Raw genomic sequence first — 17,318 nt, forward strand, 5'->3', positions numbered from 1 at the left:
ATGCCAAGAAAATACCAAACAGCTGTTACAGCAAATAGAGAAAATCAATATATTTAATAGTCGAGCATAATTGATAGTAATATTTTAGGTCAATTTATTGTTATTTTAATTCATTAAAGTAGGCATTTGTATATAAGTATTTATAGCTATGCATCGGCAGCCAGCCCTAGCTGCACAGTGCTGCAAAATTCAGCAAATTTCGAACGCTGTACAGCACCAGGTTTGCCGCATGCTGAATGGCGCCCGAAATAAATACCAGAAGAAGAAGCAAATATCAGTTGAGCAGACAACATTTGGAGCGCTAAAATGGCAAATGTGCGCTGTTTGCAAAAAGTAATTCGCCTACAAAAGTTTGTGCTGCCAATCAGTAAGTAAATTAGACAATAATCAAAGAACTGTTGACACAAAGCAAAGACGCGCGCGTGCTGGATTTCGCAATTCGCCCATTACGAAAGACGTGCGAGTGAGAGTGGCATTCAACGCGAACAGCTGTTTTCTTTACACTTTTTTCATTCCTTTTCCGTTCGATTTATACGTCAGGGGGGAGAGGACAAAGCAAATGCTGTGGCTGCCGGTCAAAAGTTTATTTAGAATTTTTAGTTAAAATAAAACAAGTTGGAAACAAAAAATCAAAACAAAAAAAAAAGTAAATAAAACAAAATCAAAACGCAATGGACGTAGAAATGGAAACGGAACCGGTAACAGAAGCCGAGAACCTGTTAAGCCTAATTAAGCGTATGCTCCACGAGCGTGATTACGATGGCATCAAAATGCTCTTCCAGAGCCCCACTGTCTTTGCGGAAATCGAGCCGCACATGCCCGCCGCCGCATTGGACATGTATACGGAAATCTGTGCACCGACGTTAACGGACGAAACGAATGTGGATGACACGCAGTTGTTCGACTGCGTCAATGAGCTGCTGAAGATCGTCGCCAAATATGCGCCGCTGCACCAGTTTATGCTAGAGTTGATGGAAAAGATCGAGGAGAGCAGCAGCATAGCCATATTCTCGGCATATCTTCGGGCATTGCAGGTGGTGCTGCTGCGACAGGGTCAGTCCAAGCCGCAGGCCATCGAGTGGTGTCTCGCCTCTGTAGTTACACGTGTGCGGGACCTGCCGTTGCCGCAGTACCTCAGTGAGGGCTACGACGAGCAACAGGCGCATCTGCTGGAGCAGGACAAACAAATCGAGGAAATGCTGGCGCATTACATCACCATCGATCTGTGCTACGAGCCACTCTTGAAGGTGGTCCTCGAGCAGGATTGCAACACATCGGTCTTTCGGGATTGTGGCCTAAATCGTCGTAATGCCCTGACCTGCTTCCTGATTCAGCTTCTGGGAAAACCTCTGGCCCTGCTCGAGCTGAGCAATATGCCGAAGCGATTGCTGGAGCCGGGACAAGCGCACGTCTGTACGCCCAGTCCGTGGCGCCTGCGGCCGGAGTTGACTCAGCAGAGTTATCTCCAGGCGCGTGCCAAGGCGGGCAAGACACAATCATATGTCCAGCAGGTGCTGCACACTCTGGTAGCGGACGCCTCTAGATTGCTGGGGGATCCCTACTATCTGCTGTGCCTGGTGGAGCAGCGCGCCCGCTGGAAACGTCGCCTGGACGCTGAAAAGGGTGTCTACGAGATGAGCAGCCACAATATCTTCCTAATTGACGAGAAACTCCCACTGCCCGCCCTGGCCATGTACTATCACGCTCTGCTCGTGGGCCAATTGCTGCCCAAGAGCGCGCCCAAAGTTTATGCGCCACTGCATTTATTTGAATCGCTCCTCTACTTGGTCTCAGTGCTGCTGGAGCAACCGGAGCCGCCGATGCAGCATTGTGGATTACGCTTAAATGATTATGCGTTGAGCATTCTGACGGAGCCTGTGCCGCAGCGTTCGCTGGATTTGGAGGTACACAAGCGCTACTGTGAGGTGCTCTGCAAGATAACGGGCTACTCCTCGCAGGAGTCGTTGCGTCAACTGGGCCTCCAGGTGCTGCATCACTATATACTCGCCTTCGAGGATACAGCCAAGTATTTCATATTGAAAAACCTGCTGGAAACACTGCAGCACGATGGCATCCTTGGCTATCTAGCGGGCATGTATAAGGACTTGGCTGCCGCTCAAATGGAGCTGAAGGTGCCTCTGAGCGAGGTCTACAGTGGAGTACAGTTCCGGTCCATGGTGCTGCGGTGTGTTTGCGTGCTCCCCCAAGACGTGAAATCGGATCTTTTGATGCATTCGGTCACCATATCGAATGCCCTGAACATGGTGCGGTACTTTGCCATGGCTGACCTTGACAACCGGACGGGATTCTGGGATGTACTGCCAGAGATTGAGCAGCAATTCCTGGAGCCCCTAGGCAAAGCCCTAAACTTCTCCCTCGCCCACTACAAGGCGTACAGGGAACGGGTGCTCAATGGCCAGAGCACATCCGACGACGAGCTAATGCAGAAGCAGCTCAATATGCTGGCCGTGAACATAACCAACAGCGGGATGGACGGCGGCGAGGGAGACGGCCATTTGCCGGACATTGGACGTGAGGAGAAGCTCGAGGTGTTGGCCGGGTCCATAACGGGACTGGAGTCATTGCGCGTGCTCTACCTGCTGACCAGCGACAATGTGGAGCAGAGCTCGATAAAGCGCAAAAAACAACTCCGGTCGGACTAGAAATTGGACAAAAGACAAATCATAAACCATCTGTTTCTATGTTTATATCTCCTTTGATCGAACGTAAATGAAAACGAAATTTATCCGACAATCATAATGACAGTTGTTTTTTTTTTCTTTTTCACATATGTGCATTTATTTATTTTTGTGTGTTTTCTACGGTCAACAGGTGCTAATTGACCAAACTAACTGTGCTCTCTCGCTCAGCTGTCGCCTCCAAAAAGGTGTTAATTAATGGCACAGCAAAGCGAACGAAGCCAAACTGTGAGCTTCGCCTTGTTTTAGCTGACCTTCAAGCTAATTAGAGCAAAGGGGGAAACCACAACTCTACACGATATGTGGAACAAATTGTCAACGGAAATTTAAATATTTATAAATGAAACTGCTACATGGGTTTAGCTCAATTATGTTGGCCGTAACGCAGAATCACTCATAACAAAGAGACCCTATTGAGATCATTTCACATTATTTTTGCAATAAAAACTTATATATATGATTTCAACTGTTCGATTATACTTGATTGATTGATTAAATGATTTGCAGATGCACAAGGCTGCTGGCTGGCCATTAGCACCGCTACACCCGCCGCCGTGCTCACACTGCAACAGCAGCGCCCAGTTTTGTTGCCCGGCTACGCTGTGGGACGCAGCTACTCCTCGAGCAGCGACAACCTGGATGAGTTTCGGGCGCGTGAGGAGCAACGCGAGAGGGAGCGCGATGCAGCTGAGCAGAAGGCGTATAAGGCCACACAGAGCGATGCGGGCGGCGGTGCTGGAATAGGTGGCGGTGGTGCGCCACCCGACGCGGAGCAGTCAGCCAAGCAGGCCAAGGTGGAGGCCATACGAACGCGTATACTGGATGCAGCGCTGCTGCATGTGCCGGAGCTTGGCTGGACCAAGCAGGCGATCGTCCAGGGCGCCGAGGAGAGCGGCTTTCCGAGCGTCGTCCATGGCATGTTTCCCGATGGCGGCTTTGCGCTCGTCTCCCATTTCAATGGCAAGTGTAATGCGGAGCTGGTGCAGAGTCTGCAGAAGAAAACGGACAATGGCCAAAAGGAGGTCGGTGATCCGCTGGATTTCCTAGTCCAAGCGGTGCGCCAGCGCCTCAGCATGATTGAGCCATTCAAGAAGCAATGGCCCCAGGCCATGGCACTGATAGCGCAGCCGGCAAATGCATCCACAGCGCTGGCGCAGGTGCTCACCCTAGTCGATGATATTTGCTACTATTCCGGCGATCGTTCCGTCGATGTGAGCTTGACTAAAACGAATCTCTGTCCATATACTCATTTGCCTTCATTGCTTCACAGTTTGGCTGGTATACGCGTCGGGTTGGCTTGGCCACCATTATGAAGATGACGGAGCTGTATATGCTGCAGGACACCTCAGCTGGACACGCTCAGACGTGGGAGTTCCTCAAGAATCGCATGGATGAGGCTGTCCAGCTGCAGATGGCTTTGGCTCAAACTGAGGGCATGACGCAGACATTTCAACGTTCCTTTAACTCTGCTTTCATCACGGTACATTAAAATAGCGTAATCTATAAATGCAATTCAATTTAACTCGATCTTCTCTCTCTCTCGCTCTGCTTCCAGGCGCGCAACATACTCGGACTTGGCTACAGTCGTCACTAGCTAAGCTGCACAAAAAATCAGCGAATGTCCAAAGAACAAACGAGTGCTATGTAAAAATATTAAATACATATTTACTATATATACATATATAACAAGATTTATACCTTATCAAAATTGTCATAATATACCTGATCTACGTGTATTTATGCATATTTGTAGGCTGTTTTTTCTAAAGCTCTCGATTATTTCTTAATGATTCTTTTATAGCTGATCTAAATTTAATTTTGAGTTGAAAATATTTAAATTTTATATTTTTAGTTTTAAATTTTCTTGATTTCGGTATGTGTTCAATTATTAAGTTCCACTTTGATTTAAAATTTGTATTCTTTTTATGATTTAATTTTAAATTTTATAATTTCCATATCCTACTTTGTCACAAATTAGCTTTCCTTAATTGTTCCTTATATAAATGGTCAATTGTAAATATATTTTCAGTTAAAGCATTCGCTTTGCACACTTATACAAGTCTTATACGAGTCATATATGTATACTGAAATATGCATAAACGTCGTGTATTTTTGTAGTCATATTGATACCTAAGTCAACTACAATTATTATTATCTTTATGTATAAAAACATTTAAAAATGGGGGGTTAAATAGTTGTATAATCTTAACTCGATCTATGTCAATACAATGATTAAATACAGTTTTTTGGTTAAAAGGAAACAAGCAAAAGTAAAGAATTTTTAATTAAGGTAAAAAACAATTCTCTTTTCTAGTGCTATTCGAGATATATTTTGATTTTTAATAACACAACTTAGAAAATAGCAATGGGTGTGGTATCTTCCTTCTTCGATGGATGTACTACATACTCATACTTGTGAAAGTGTTGTCTGTTTACATTGCGATTGTATACGAGTGTGTGGATGTGCAGGGTATGCTGCAAAAGATTCAGCTCTGGGGCTGTTGCCCAGCAGTCCTGCCCCATTTGGAGGGGAGTACAGCCACTCGGGGTTGCACAGGCAACACTTTCTCAGGTATGGGAAAGCGAGACTTCCACGTCCAGGTATCCTCTTCCCGTGGCTTCTGTTGCTCGGGATCAACGAATGCCGCTGGAATAGCACTACTATTGGGTTCGTTCCATCTGGGAATGCCCCGGCGTTTATTTCGCCTCCGTGTATTACGCTTAGCCGAAACCACATACGAATATAGCTCCGAGATGTCTTTGCACAAATCGGAGTGCTTTAACAAGGACTTGTTATGGGACGACGGATACTTTAATCTACAACTCCCGTTGCTCGAACCACGACAGCAATCGGACAGCTGGCGCACAGGACAGAGGGGACAGGCATAGGGTATCGGTTCGCATGGTGTCCATTGCATGCGGCAACAGTGTTGGCACATTTTCTAGCTATGTTATTTAAATCAAAAACAAACCCAATTTATTTCGAGGAAAAATTTTACAAAAGTTAAAAACGTTTTCTAGACGGGCCTTTCGAATTTTCTGATCATCCAAATTCGGAAGCTACTAGGCTACAAAAGGAAATAAATTTTGACTGATGGCTCCAAGTATAAAAATATAGATAAGATATTATTAAAGTGAACTATTGGATATACAAGGAAGCTAAATGTCTTATAAGTCGTGCTTTATAAGAACTGGAAGATTGTAGCTTAAAAGTTGTTTCTTTTAGATTATATATTAAGTTTTTATCATATCTTAACAGTTACAGCATGCTCTACAATATCACACAGAGCTTATCGTGTGTTGTACAAATAGTCAGTAAATATATTTTCTTTAAGATCTTTGAAATTTAAGCTAAGTAACTATAAATATATACATAAATATAGTTGATCCCTATTTACTACACACATCTCTAATTGAAAATGTATTGCACATAGTAAAACATTTTAAATGAAGACAAAACAAAAAACAATTATATAAAAACTAATTTAAGCACAAGGTTGCAAATAGGGTTCATCATGTTGCGGCAGTTGCTCCAGTTTGCTGTGAATTGAAATAAGATTTGAAATTAGATTTAGATTTAATTTGGGATTACTATGCTATATAGCACATGCCTATGTGGATTGTCAGTTTGAGTTAGCTGTCGCTTTAACTGCTTCTGTAGCCGCATTGGCTGCTCATTGCTGGCCAGGATCATCGCATCGAGCTGCTGTTTGATTTGGGCGAATGTGGGCCGATTTCCCGGTATGGAGCACCAGCAGCTTGTCATTAGAGCAAATCTGCAAAGACAATTATTTTGTATATATATATATATATTCCCTTTATCTACTCTCCAGCTACATACACTTCATCTGTGCAGCCTTCGGGCTGTTTCATGCGCTGTCCCTGACGCAGCAGCTGCAGCAAATCTCTGGGCGAGATGGAAGGATATGGCATGCCACCCAGTGTGGTAATCTCATACAGCAGCACACCAAAGGACCAACTGAAAGCAGAAAGCAAATATAAATAGATAAAATCTTGTTGTAGATCACATTCTTACACATCGCTCTGGCTGGTGTAGACCTGATGGGTCAGCGACTCCAAGGCCAACCACTTGATGGGCAGCTTGCCACTGCCTCCAGATTTACGATAAACATTCTCATGGTACACATCACGACTCAGACTGATAATAAGAATTAAGTTTAATTAATATGTATGCCTTAATCTATATAATATATAAATGCTTGCCCAAAGTCTGCTATTTTGATGGTTAGATCCAAGGAGATGAGCACGTTTCGTGCAGCCAAGTCTCGGTGCACAATTTTATTTTGCGCCAGAAAGTCCTGTGGATAGAAGCCATTATCATTCCAGTCAATATCTTTCTCTATCTATGTCCTTACCATGCCCACAGCCACCTGTTGCGCAATATCCAATAGATCGGCATATTTCAGTGGTTGCCTTTCCAACTCTTGCTCAACGGCCGGTGTATTGAAGTACTCCTGATTTTCAAAGCTAGCCGTGCAGCAGGTATTTTTCTCTGACTGCTTCTCCTTTTGGTTGCGCTTCAATAGGTTCTTCAGTGTTGCCACAGCAGCAGCTGCTGCTCCTGCATTTGTCTCAATGTTCTCAATGCCGTGCAGTCCATAGGATTTGTTGTCGGCAGCAAGTGTTCTTTTGCTCCACATGAAGCTGGAATCTTGGCGACTGCTGTTCCTTGAGAGATCTGTCTCGGATTCCTCTTCCAGGGTGGACAGCATAGATCGATTTATATCCTCAATACGTGTATCGTTATATAGGATATGCCTAGAACGCATTGAGTGATGCGTCTGCTGGACTAGATTGAGCTTGGCATGCATGTTCCGTGCGCTGCGCTCCTGCTGGAACTTCCATTCATCACTGTGGAATAAATGCGTTAGACAGTTTTCTATAAGGGAGATCAAGGTAATTGCTTGCCGCAAATAATTCTGAAGGCTGCCCAGGCCGCAGTATTCTGTAAGCAGCATCATGCGATTGCTGCACCTGGTCGAGTAGCCAACAATTCCCACAATATTCGGATGCCTGCCTACGGCGCGTAGCATTTCGATTTCGCACTTGAATGCCTGCACATCCTCCTCATTGGGGTGATCTAGAAGCAGAATCTTTAAATAAACGGTTTGATTTATTGGGCTATCTTTCTTACCTTTTAGCAGTTTCACAGCCACCTGACGCTGTTTGTAGACACCACGTCGCACTAGGCCGAACGCGCCCTCGCCTAGCACATCCTGCAGCAGCACAGCATGCGGGTCCACCTCCAGCTCATCATCCAATTCAAAGTTATCCTCGGCAGCGAGCGTGGCTAACAGTCTGTTACTGTTGTTGTTGACCAACGACAAATGAAAGTCGCTTGACTGATTAGGAGCTGCCTTCAGATCCTTCGTTTCCAGCTTCTGACACTCTTGACGTTGCTTTTGCCTACGGAGCGACAGCCAACACAAGCCAAGAATCAAACATAGTGTTACAATAAATAACACCATGAAGTTAATCAAAGTGCTTTCTGGAAAATAATATATTTTAAATAAATATGCATAACTCATTTATCATTGGTCAGAAAACGTACCCAGCATCCGGAACTGCAAATCAATCTTATCTACGGGCTTAACTGTGGCATTCTGTCCGCCCTGTGTGTATGCCACCAAATGCACCTCAAAACTGGCACCAAGTATAGTGATATTTGGTATATAATAATGATTAGCACTACCATCCACTATATACTTCATGTAATTGCTATTCACGTGCAGATCGAGTATGTACAGCGTATAGTTATCCGGCAATTGTCTTGGCAGAGCCCAACTAATATTCAGTGTCAATATATCCTGTTCGAAATGGAATTGAATCACGCTAACATTGACGGGTTTCAGTGGAGCTGAAAGAGATGAAGTAGAGCATTCATTAATCTGTATTAAACTGTACCGAACATTTCAACTTACGACACAGGGTATAGTTGTAGTGGGTCCAATCCAGGCAGCTGGGTACGTGAAGCACCAGCCATTGCAGTGAGCTCTCCAGCATATTCATGATATTAATCGTGCGAATGCCCACCATAAACTGCTCGCCATACTTCAAATTGGGTATTGTATAGCTGTAGAGGCTGCGAGGCTGCAAAGGTGAAAGTTAAGGTTAAGGTCTGAGCATAAACAAAATATCACGTCCAAGTATTTACGTCGCGAAAATGGATTGGAGAGGGCGTCTCCATAATTTGACTATCCTTTGAGAAGTAGATCATATCAAAGTAACAATTGCGCTCTGCAATTTGAGAGAATGAATATATGATTATTTAAATTGTATAAGACTTCTGTATAAGACTTACCTGCTGAGGGCTGCCATTCCACTTTTGCTGCAATGTGCTGCCTATCGCCGGGCTGCTCTTCGAATTCTTTCAGCCGAACGTTGCCCATCTTGCTGGGCTGGTAACCGCGCTTCAGTGTCTGATAGCTTTCTTGGATGGCTATAAACGAATAGGCGCCATCGGCGTGCACAGCCAGCGCTGTAATATTATGCGCTGTAATTGCATCCAGATCCCTTAAGGTAAAGAAACTATCATCGGACTGAAATTGATTAAGGATTATAGATAAACATTGTTAAGTGGATTCGAAACGCTCCACCTACCACATAGAAAGTCGATTCAAGATTCACGTCATCAAAAATTCTGTCCAACTTAATAATGAACATGGCATCGGGCATAGCCTGTGTGGCATTATCGCGCGCATGCTGAACCCACTTAATGCGAAATGAGAGCTCCGATTCTGTGCGGCAGACGAGATTCAAGGAGAAATTCTCCTGTATTTTGTGCAGATTTGCGGGCATTAAATCCGTTCCATTTTCACTACAATAACCGTAACAGCTTGAAAAATTCTGCGAAAGAGAAAGAAAGAGAGACAGAGAAGCAGAGAATTGTAGAACATGATCTTGAGTTGCGCTAAATTAGTGTCACCTTATTCGGTATTGTGAGCAGGCAGCGCTTAGTGCAGGCTGTCTTATTGAGCAGCAGCTCCTCCTTGGAGAGTTCACGCATGAGTATCAAATCGCCCTGATTGTCGTCTATGAACAGCCAAAAGAGAAATGCATATTTTGCATAGAACAGCAGCATTGTTATTTATTTGTTTTTTAATTTATTTTATCCCTCTTCTTGCACGCTACGCCTTTTAACAGTTGAGCTTGCGGTTCTTTTTGTTTATTTTACAGTTCGTTCTGCTCTTGGCTGTGGCGTTGCACTAGTTCCACTTTTATTCAAATTTCCTTGTGGAATTGCCGCTCTGCACTAGTTCCAACCTTCGCCTACGACTGAGCCGTGCAAACTGAAGTCGAGCCATGGCGAGCGGACAGGAAGAATTGCTGCAAAGTCGCAAACGAAAAGCAAAAAAAAAAAAAAAAAAAAATTGATTTCTGTTTTCATTTCTTCTCTGCTTTGTTTCAATTTTGTGTTTCATGTGCGTTATAGAAACGTACGAACGGATGGACAAACGGACGGTCACGCTAGCCATATCATTTGTAATGCAAAAATCCAGCTCGGTTTTCGACAATGGGGCGCCAAAGCGGATTGGAGAAATGCAGAACGCAGCATATAAACGAGAATGCTCCAAACGAGAGTGCATATCAACAAATACCCTTCGATTATGGCGGTGATCAGCCGTTAGCTATGGATTATGTACGTAAGTATGTGTGTGTGTGTGTAGGGGTATATGCGGGTGGGAAACATATGCATGCATACAAACATATGTATGTAAGTACATACAGCTGCGAAAAATAAAATATATGTATGTATGTATGTATGAAGTTTTCGCTTAAAACAAGTATTCTGCTTCTGCTCATAGATTTATTTAAGCTGTTATACTCCTCCCACGCATTTTCGCTTAACGCACTGCAGAACTTGAGAGCAATTTTTTGTAAAATGGAGTGGAAATACACAATAAAAGATTAAACTTTTTTCTTTCTTACATTATATTTACATTACAATAAGAACTACATATTATTAAACTTATAATTTTATTTCGTTTTTAATGCACTATGTGGAAGACTTTCAATACAATGAAAAAATTTTCTTTTGTAAATTTCAGTATAAATTGACACAAAGGGCAACAGTATTCAATTGGACCTTCGATGGAAAGACGGTGCCCAAGAATTCAAGAAGCGCTGGCTGCTTGCGTACTATTTCAGCATATTCGTCAAAGGATATTTGCAAATCCTTATCGAGATCAAATTTGATAAATATTAATTCCAGCATGTCCTGCAAACAGTAAAATTTATAAATATTTATTAGTAATGTATATCATATCATTGATTTACCGTGCGCATTTCAATCTGCTCATCCTCATCTTCCCCGACAAAGAATTTCTCAACGAACCGCATCACATGCTCACGATTCAAATAGCCAAGACGATTCTCATCATAAATCTGGAGAGGAATATTGAAAAAGTTAAGTAGAATTCAGATATATACGAACTGTTATACAAACGCTATAGACAAATATCATGCGCTCCTCCAGATCGCTTACAAAATAGGTGGTAAACATTTTCACAAACGATGGCAGTGTACAGTGACGATCCTGTGAGAATTTTGGATCTGTACAGTCTGGATCGTCGCTAACAACAGCCACAACTCGACCATTAATGTCTGTGTCGGTAACCCGAAACATTTGCATTATGAAATTCCCCAATTGCCTGTGCGTCATATATTTCGCCTTTGGTCCATTCAAAAGTACAAACTTATGATAGATCATTGCGAGGCACAGCAACTCAGTTTCTGAGAACGGCGATTCCACATGGGTGACTATACTGCCATAGATAAAGTTGAAGCGCGCATTTTCCATGCAATCCAGTGTCAGATCAAGATCCTTCATTTTGCCTGGTTAAGGTATTACTTTTCGCTGAATGTGTTTTCAGGATGTGTATAAAAGTATAAAAATGCAAATAGTATTCAGCATTTGTATACTGACGATCTACTTCATACTGAGCTACAGGTTTTATCATAATCGTAAGAAAAGTTTGAAATGCCCAAGGCTTACTTAGTTTCTTAGAGATCATCTAAATTTGTCAACATAAGTTTAAAGTTAAATAATTTAGAATCTTCCACCTTACTAATTACAATTAAAAGACATCTCTTGTTTTATGTATTTTCTTTAACTAATTCTTTAATTGTCCTTTGCTTGAATTAATGTCATTTAGTAGTAAGCTAAAGCAAAGTTACAGGGTATTACAGCGCTATACAACACAAAGTGTACAGCAGGGTACATATTCGAGCGTGTGTATGTGTAGGGGGAGTATACCTTAGCAATGTACCTTAAAAGACAATCGTGTTTGGCTTACAAAAAATGTAATCTTAATCGAGTACACGACAGCTATATATAAAAAGTTTATATATATATTTGTATATATATATTAAATGTATGCACACAAACAACATACAAAATACAACTACATAGATGTACAATTATCGTATAAGTATTTATATATAAAATAAAAAAAAATACATATGTGTATACACATACATATATAATAATCAAAATGAAATTATAAACTTAACATAGCTGCTTGATGGGTCTCAAAGAGAAGTTCTAATACAGTGGCAAAAATAGAATACTGACTGGGATCGGATGTGGGATGACTGCCATGCGAGAATGTGGTTAAAAAATTTGCTTAATTAATTCATTGAGTTTGAGTATTTTGCGTCTTTGTTGCGACACAACCGCTTGTGAAATTCATATTCATAATACATAATAATAATACTAATATCAAAAGAAATGCAAATGCTCGTTTCTTGTTGCTTGCTAGGTTTGGTTGTCTGTCAAATCAAATCGGAAAAAGAAGAGAACAGTCCATTCGAGTCATGTCTGTGGCAACGTGAGTATATTCGCATATGAATACGTATTCATATTTCTATATATCTAAATATATATATATATATATATATATATATATATATTCATGGATTAGTCAGAGTTTGTCTTTTGAGACAGTTTTCCTTCTTCTGAGAGTCGGCTATATTTTGCTAGACGCATTTCAAGCTAGTTCCACTTGTCGCCCACTAAATGCTGGCAATGCGTATTATTTGTGAGTGTGTTTGTGTTTGTAGTGTGAGTGTGTGCAACTACTAGTTGTAAGCCAAGGAATTGGCATTGACCGCCAGCGCTGCTTCCGTGCTGCTGCTGCTTGACGATGTCGATGCCTGCGGTTGTGGCTGATTCGTTCCACTCTCCAGATGTACATTATTATAGTCCGTTTTCGCATTGCAGCGCATGCCATGGGGCACGGGTAGTGGTGGTGGCGACTGTTCCGCCAGCTGCTGTTGCTGTTGCTGCTGCTCCACTTCGCCATTGCCATTGTGGGCGTTGCTATTGAGATTGTAAACGGTCAGTCGCGCCTCATGCTCGCGCCGCTGTTGACGTAATCGTATATCGTGCTCCTCGCGCATATGCCGCAACTTGAGGTCCTGCTCTTGGCGATAGTACGACAACTTGAGTTCCTGCTCCATTTGCTCGAAGCGTAGCTTCTGTTCATGCTCACGTCGTGCATAGTCAATCTCAGCAAGGCGCGCCTGTTTCAGTAGCTTAAACAACTGTTGTTTGTATTTCTCCTCCATGTCCAGGCAGCTCATGGCGACCTCATTGGACGACGTCGCTGCTGCAGCTGCGGCTGCTATTGGTGTATATTGTGAGCCAACTGCAGTGCCGCTGGCCGCTGGTAACTCATCTTCCGAAAGCAATGATTGTGCTTGTGAAAGCTGTGAGGGAGAGACGATATTTATTAAATGGTAACTAGTTTATATACGTCGAATCAATCTACTCACCTTGCGCTGTCGTCTTTTGCGTATTGGTGAAGTCTTCTCGTTGTCATTTTCCTGTGTTGCTGCACCGTTTCCCGTGTCTGGGTCGTCTTTTAAGTTTAGCAAGCCTTTGGCTTTGACCCGTTTGCGTCGTTGATTGGACGCCGATTGGAGTGGATTAGATGTGCTCTCCTGCTGCGAGTCGCCGCCAGCGGTGGAGGGCGGTGGTGAGGGTATGGCCATGGTTGATGTCTGTAACGTATCCTCGCTGGCATTTGTGGAATTCGGTAATGCGGCCAGCGGCATATCCTCATCCTCGTCCAGTTCGAGTAGCTCTTTTTTGAGCGCACCGTTGGTGCCACTGCGCGTTTGACTGCGCGATGACACCGGATCTTTTTGCAGCTCCTCCATAAACTCAATCATGCGCATGCCCTCTAGCGCCTCCGACTTGGGCTGCTTTTGCTGATGTTCACGCTTCGCCGAATTCTTCATGCTGCGCCATTGCACCTGGATCTGTTCGAGCAGTCGATGGCGAAAGTTCAGCGCATTGAATCTGTGGAAATCCAAAATTAATTGATTGAAATGCATAAATACAATTTTATCTACACTTACTGTTTGGTTATTTGCGACCAGGCCAGTCTCTTGGCCTTGATGCTTTTTGCATCAACGCTCCGATTCTCAACGTATGCGACTTTTGTTTTGATCACTTCTAATAGGAGGCCGCGCTCTGCCTCTTCCCAATTAAGCGAACGTTTTTTGCGTGTGCCTTTTTTCTTGCCCGTTGCGCTTTCTTTTTCAGCAGACTCCTCGGCAGCATCTTCAGCATTCTCCACCCCCTCATCAGAGGCATTTGTGGCTTTTGTTTTCGACTCCGCCTTTTCGTCGTCGTCGTCGTCTTCTTGCGGCGACGGTGCACCCTTTGTCAAGAGCTCCTCCAGTTTCATTACGCTTTCAAATTTTTATTGTTTATGTATTGATCTTATTGTTGTTATTATCGTTATTTAAGCGCGTTTCCGATTTGCAAAAAAATTCTTATTTGATTTCTGTATATACTACGCGACGGCGTTGCCACAGCGATTATGTGCAGCGAGAGTGGCAGCATGAAACAACGGGGTACCGATACTATCGATATTTACTAGTACACCACTGTGCATTCATTTAGTGTGCTTTGATTCCTATCGATACATTGTCGTACTCATACTCAAGTATCGAGCAAAGTAAGTAGCAGGCTGGAAAATATAATCTCATTGGCAAATTACATATTTTTATCACACACGTAACTTAGCGAGATGGCTTTTGGTGACTATCCAGCTGAGTATAACCCAAAGACGCATGGACCTTATGATCCAGCACGCTACTATGGCAAAGGTAAGTAAATTCGCGAAATTACGTAATTTTCTGCCGCCCGACTTTGCGGCTTATACCATACCTATTTTCTTCCATTTTATGTAATGCTTCTTAATTTTTTTTTTACAATCGCAGCTGATGTGCCTTTCGGCCAAGTAAAATTGGGCGAGTTGGGCGCCTGGTTTGGACGTCGCAACAAGAGTCCATCTGCCATCGCTGGCGCTGTCAGCCGTGCCTGGTGGCGCTGGCAGCACAAGTATGTGTTCCCGAAGCGTGCTGGCATTGCACCCTTCTTCCAGTTGACCGTCGCTAGCATGGCGTTCTTCTATATCATCAACTACCCGAAGTTGAAGCACCACAGGAACTACAAGTACCACTAAACGGTACATTTCGTTTAAGCTCTTCAGTGTACACTTTGTTATTAAAACTTTTTTCATTTATTGTTGCCATTCAGTAAAGTGAAGAGAGTTCGAACACATCCACAACACAATACAATACAATACAATTGATGTTTTGAAAACGGCTGATTCTAATAAAAAAATTTCTGCGAATAACTGTGCTGCATCAAATAACCGTAAACTTCATTTTGCGAGCAATGACTGCTAAAGTATAAAATATTGTTTTAAATTATGTTCATCGATGTGAGCCAGTGTCTCGTTCGGTTCGTGAAACTGGTTAAACTGCAAAGTGTTGATTTATCAAATCGATCCACATTTGACGGCTCCAAGTTAGTAACACCCATCCGCTGCATTTGCTCCTGTGTCCAACTGCCTGGTTGTATTGTCTTTTGGCGGCGTAAAAATCTCGCAGATGAAGGGCAGTTCACGTTCACAGCTCAACGTTTGCCAAGTGCCATTCGGTGTCAGAGCCACGCAGCTAGCATTGGCTTGATTGCCGCTATAATGGATTCTTGGTTACTATTTATATATCTGTGTATTTTAGGACAAACCCACTTACCCTATACGCGGATGACCCACATGCCAGGCGCGATATAGAAAGCACAGCAGGCTCTCTTGCTGCGCATTGCGATAGTCGAGAGGCTGCAGGGATTTGCTGATATTAAATTGCAAGCCCACATAAGCCAGAAAGATGCCCGGCTCTGGTTTTTCACCCACGCGCTGTCTATTATAATTTTCCAGCCACTGCGATAGCGCATAAGTGCGCGCCTCGGAGGCCACATGGGCTAGGCTTCCACTAAACTCACTGGCATTGCTGCAACTGGTGGAGGCATTCAAATAGCTCGCTGGTTGGGTATAGAAGACAAACAGACCCACTTGTTCAACGCAGCTAATGTTGTGCAGCGCTACGGGAAACCATAGATTTGATTTCAGGCTCACTGTAATCGCTGGCCTATTCACCTGTGGGCCTGCCGTATAAACTGTAGTAGTCGAAACGACTATCGTTGGTCATGCCCGCAAAGCTCGTATTTTGCGGACACGCCAGAACATGACAGTTGAAATACTCTGCGGGCTGCTCGAAAACACTCAAATGATTCCGCGCATCCTTTTGTCGCCTGAGGCTTGCCAAATCCCTAGGCTGTGTCTCAAAGTAATTTTTGCGTCGCCCAGGTCCACCTGGTGCAAAGTTCAAGGCCAAGCCACGCAGCTCACGTGCAAGTGCCATGCATTCCTCCAGAGTTCCTGTGCTCTCAAGAGCAAGTGCGTCCGTCGTAGCAGCGCGTTGGCATTGCCGCACCAGATGGAACTGCAAAGGAGCAGGATTTGAGTTGGGGCAGCGCAGAGCAAGCAAAGGCGAAATACTTAACAGCAGCAACCACATGGCTTACTGCAGCAATCCACAGAGACATATACTTATATATATGCATTATATTTATACATCCAACTCTCTGACAGCATTGATAACAATTTTATGGTCAATTTAATTTTTATTGTTCATTTGAATAGTTTCTATTTATAACTTAGTTCTAAGTTTTTTATTTAAAATAATACAGTAAAAGCTCGCTTCAACGAACTAGGCAGGCAGATGTTTGCTTAAAACTTAAATACGCATATGTACATGCATCCTATAATTTTTACATATTTCTTTATATATTTTAAATAATTTAATGTGCGAACTTAAACATTTTCCGATTGTAAATTAAAATATTTTTATTATAACAATTTTAGCATTAACTAAATTTATTTGTTCGCTTGGTAAATATATGTTCGAAAAGGCAAAAGTAATTATGAATATTCAATATTTAAGTTAGTTGTCCGTTTAGCAGAGTTTTCACTGTATCTGTGCGCTTTGTGTATTTGATTGAAAATTTTAGCATTGCACAGCTCCAGGCGAGCGTTCTAAAAATTATAAAATTCAATGCTCAAATGAAGCTGTGCAAAGACTTGGCTTAAATGCCTTGACAATTATTACAATTTATAATTTTAATAATTAATGTATATATTATTTTTCAGTTTGTGAGAAGGCTGCACGCTTATAGTACGTAGTAGTAGTTTATTAATTATTGTAGTGCAAAAATAGTTCAAATAATGACAAGAAAAA

General features: G+C 42.8%; 7 protein-coding genes across 7 annotated transcripts; 3 read left to right on the forward strand and 4 right to left on the reverse strand.

Moving 5' to 3' along the window:
- The first annotated feature begins 154 nt into the window (after nt 1–154).
- Nucleotides 155–4,439, forward strand: Coq9 (ubiquinone biosynthesis protein COQ9, mitochondrial). Its single transcript, XM_018103404.3, has 4 exons — nt 155–367; nt 3,207–3,910; nt 3,970–4,179; nt 4,255–4,439. The coding sequence occupies exons 1-4, from the start codon at nt 307–309 to the stop codon at nt 4,291–4,293; spliced, it is 1,014 nt and encodes a 337-aa protein (XP_017958893.1). The 5' UTR covers nt 155–306; the 3' UTR covers nt 4,294–4,439.
- Nucleotides 392–2,754, forward strand: LOC108653079 (uncharacterized). The gene has a single exon (XM_018103392.3). The coding sequence runs from the start codon at nt 672–674 to the stop codon at nt 2,661–2,663; it is 1,992 nt and encodes a 663-aa protein (XP_017958881.1). The 5' UTR covers nt 392–671; the 3' UTR covers nt 2,664–2,754.
- Nucleotides 4,440–5,013: 574 nt separating the features above from the next.
- tor (tyrosine protein kinase receptor torso) lies at nt 5,014–10,289 on the reverse strand. Its single transcript, XM_089261481.1, has 15 exons — nt 10,161–10,289; nt 9,646–10,046; nt 9,321–9,566; nt 9,022–9,259; nt 8,875–8,957; nt 8,642–8,810; nt 8,272–8,577; nt 7,855–8,208; nt 7,629–7,800; nt 7,076–7,571; nt 6,924–7,018; nt 6,736–6,858; nt 6,541–6,678; nt 6,311–6,475; nt 5,014–6,239 (listed from the first exon to the last, which is right to left on the reverse strand). The coding sequence occupies exons 2-15, from the start codon at nt 9,799–9,801 to the stop codon at nt 6,185–6,187; spliced, it is 2,796 nt and encodes a 931-aa protein (XP_089117607.1). The 5' UTR covers nt 9,802–10,046; nt 10,161–10,289; the 3' UTR covers nt 5,014–6,184.
- Nucleotides 10,290–10,676: 387 nt separating this feature from the next.
- LOC108653099 (calaxin) lies at nt 10,677–11,680 on the reverse strand. Its single transcript, XM_018103415.3, has 3 exons — nt 11,167–11,680; nt 10,998–11,105; nt 10,677–10,938 (listed from the first exon to the last, which is right to left on the reverse strand). The coding sequence occupies exons 1-3, from the start codon at nt 11,548–11,550 to the stop codon at nt 10,765–10,767; spliced, it is 666 nt and encodes a 221-aa protein (XP_017958904.1). The 5' UTR covers nt 11,551–11,680; the 3' UTR covers nt 10,677–10,764.
- Nucleotides 11,681–11,811: 131 nt separating this feature from the next.
- LOC108653083 (uncharacterized) lies at nt 11,812–14,550 on the reverse strand. Its single transcript, XM_018103397.3, has 3 exons — nt 14,085–14,550; nt 13,497–14,025; nt 11,812–13,430 (listed from the first exon to the last, which is right to left on the reverse strand). The coding sequence occupies exons 1-3, from the start codon at nt 14,414–14,416 to the stop codon at nt 12,801–12,803; spliced, it is 1,491 nt and encodes a 496-aa protein (XP_017958886.1). The 5' UTR covers nt 14,417–14,550; the 3' UTR covers nt 11,812–12,800.
- A 28-nt stretch (nt 14,551–14,578) lies between these two features.
- On the forward strand, nt 14,579–15,391 carry ATPsynF (ATP synthase, subunit F). Its single transcript, XM_018103424.3, has 3 exons — nt 14,579–14,689; nt 14,758–14,840; nt 14,955–15,391. The coding sequence occupies exons 2-3, from the start codon at nt 14,762–14,764 to the stop codon at nt 15,197–15,199; spliced, it is 324 nt and encodes a 107-aa protein (XP_017958913.1). The 5' UTR covers nt 14,579–14,689; nt 14,758–14,761; the 3' UTR covers nt 15,200–15,391.
- A 135-nt stretch (nt 15,392–15,526) lies between these two features.
- Nucleotides 15,527–17,244, reverse strand: LOC108652749 (uncharacterized). Its single transcript, XM_018102945.3, has 3 exons — nt 16,178–17,244; nt 15,777–16,122; nt 15,527–15,716 (listed from the first exon to the last, which is right to left on the reverse strand). Exons 1-3 carry the CDS (start codon nt 16,596–16,598, stop codon nt 15,548–15,550), a joined length of 936 nt encoding a protein of 311 aa, XP_017958434.1. The 5' UTR covers nt 16,599–17,244; the 3' UTR covers nt 15,527–15,547.
- Nucleotides 17,245–17,318: the final 74 nt, after the last annotated feature.

This window comes from Drosophila navojoa, chromosome 5 (genome assembly GCF_054131105.1).
Source record: "Drosophila navojoa isolate 15081-1374.11 chromosome 5, UAZ_NAV_1.0, whole genome shotgun sequence".
Lineage (NCBI taxonomy): Eukaryota > Metazoa > Arthropoda > Insecta > Diptera > Drosophilidae > Drosophila > Drosophila navojoa.

Coding starts and splice junctions, on each gene's coding strand:
- Coq9 (XM_018103404.3), top strand. CDS start 307: ATGGCAAATGTGCGCTGTTTGCAAAAAGTAATTCGCCTACAAAAGTTT. Junction 3,911..3,969: donor CCGGCGATCGTTCCGTCGAT/GTGAGCTTGACT, acceptor ATTGCTTCACAG/TTTGGCTGGTATACGCGTCG. Junction 4,180..4,254: donor TTAACTCTGCTTTCATCACG/GTACATTAAAAT, acceptor CTCTGCTTCCAG/GCGCGCAACATACTCGGACT.
- LOC108653079 (XM_018103392.3), top strand. CDS start 672: ATGGACGTAGAAATGGAAACGGAACCGGTAACAGAAGCCGAGAACCTG.
- tor (XM_089261481.1), bottom strand. CDS start 9,801: ATGCTGCTGTTCTATGCAAAATATGCATTTCTCTTTTGGCTGTTCATA. Junction 8,209..8,271: donor TTTGCAGTTCCGGATGCTGG/GTACGTTTTCTG, acceptor ATTATTTTCCAG/AAAGCACTTTGATTAACTTC. Junction 6,240..6,310: donor CAAACTGACAATCCACATAG/GCATGTGCTATA, acceptor TTCAATTCACAG/CAAACTGGAGCAACTGCCGC.
- LOC108653099 (XM_018103415.3), bottom strand. CDS start 11,550: ATGAAGGATCTTGATCTGACACTGGATTGCATGGAAAATGCGCGCTTC. Junction 11,106..11,166: donor GCATGATATTTGTCTATAGC/GTTTGTATAACA, acceptor ATTCCTCTCCAG/ATTTATGATGAGAATCGTCT. Junction 10,939..10,997: donor AGCAGATTGAAATGCGCACG/GTAAATCAATGA, acceptor TACTGTTTGCAG/GACATGCTGGAATTAATATT.
- LOC108653083 (XM_018103397.3), bottom strand. CDS start 14,416: ATGAAACTGGAGGAGCTCTTGACAAAGGGTGCACCGTCGCCGCAAGAA. Junction 14,026..14,084: donor TGGTCGCAAATAACCAAACA/GTAAGTGTAGAT, acceptor GGATTTCCACAG/ATTCAATGCGCTGAACTTTC. Junction 13,431..13,496: donor GCAAAAGACGACAGCGCAAG/GTGAGTAGATTG, acceptor TCTCCCTCACAG/CTTTCACAAGCACAATCATT.
- ATPsynF (XM_018103424.3), top strand. CDS start 14,762: ATGGCTTTTGGTGACTATCCAGCTGAGTATAACCCAAAGACGCATGGA. Junction 14,841..14,954: donor AGCACGCTACTATGGCAAAG/GTAAGTAAATTC, acceptor TTACAATCGCAG/CTGATGTGCCTTTCGGCCAA.
- LOC108652749 (XM_018102945.3), bottom strand. CDS start 16,598: ATGTGGTTGCTGCTGTTAAGTATTTCGCCTTTGCTTGCTCTGCGCTGC. Junction 16,123..16,177: donor TTTATACGGCAGGCCCACAG/GTGAATAGGCCA, acceptor GGTTTCCCGTAG/CGCTGCACAACATTAGCTGC. Junction 15,717..15,776: donor GTGGGTCATCCGCGTATAGG/GTAAGTGGGTTT, acceptor AATCCATTATAG/CGGCAATCAAGCCAATGCTA.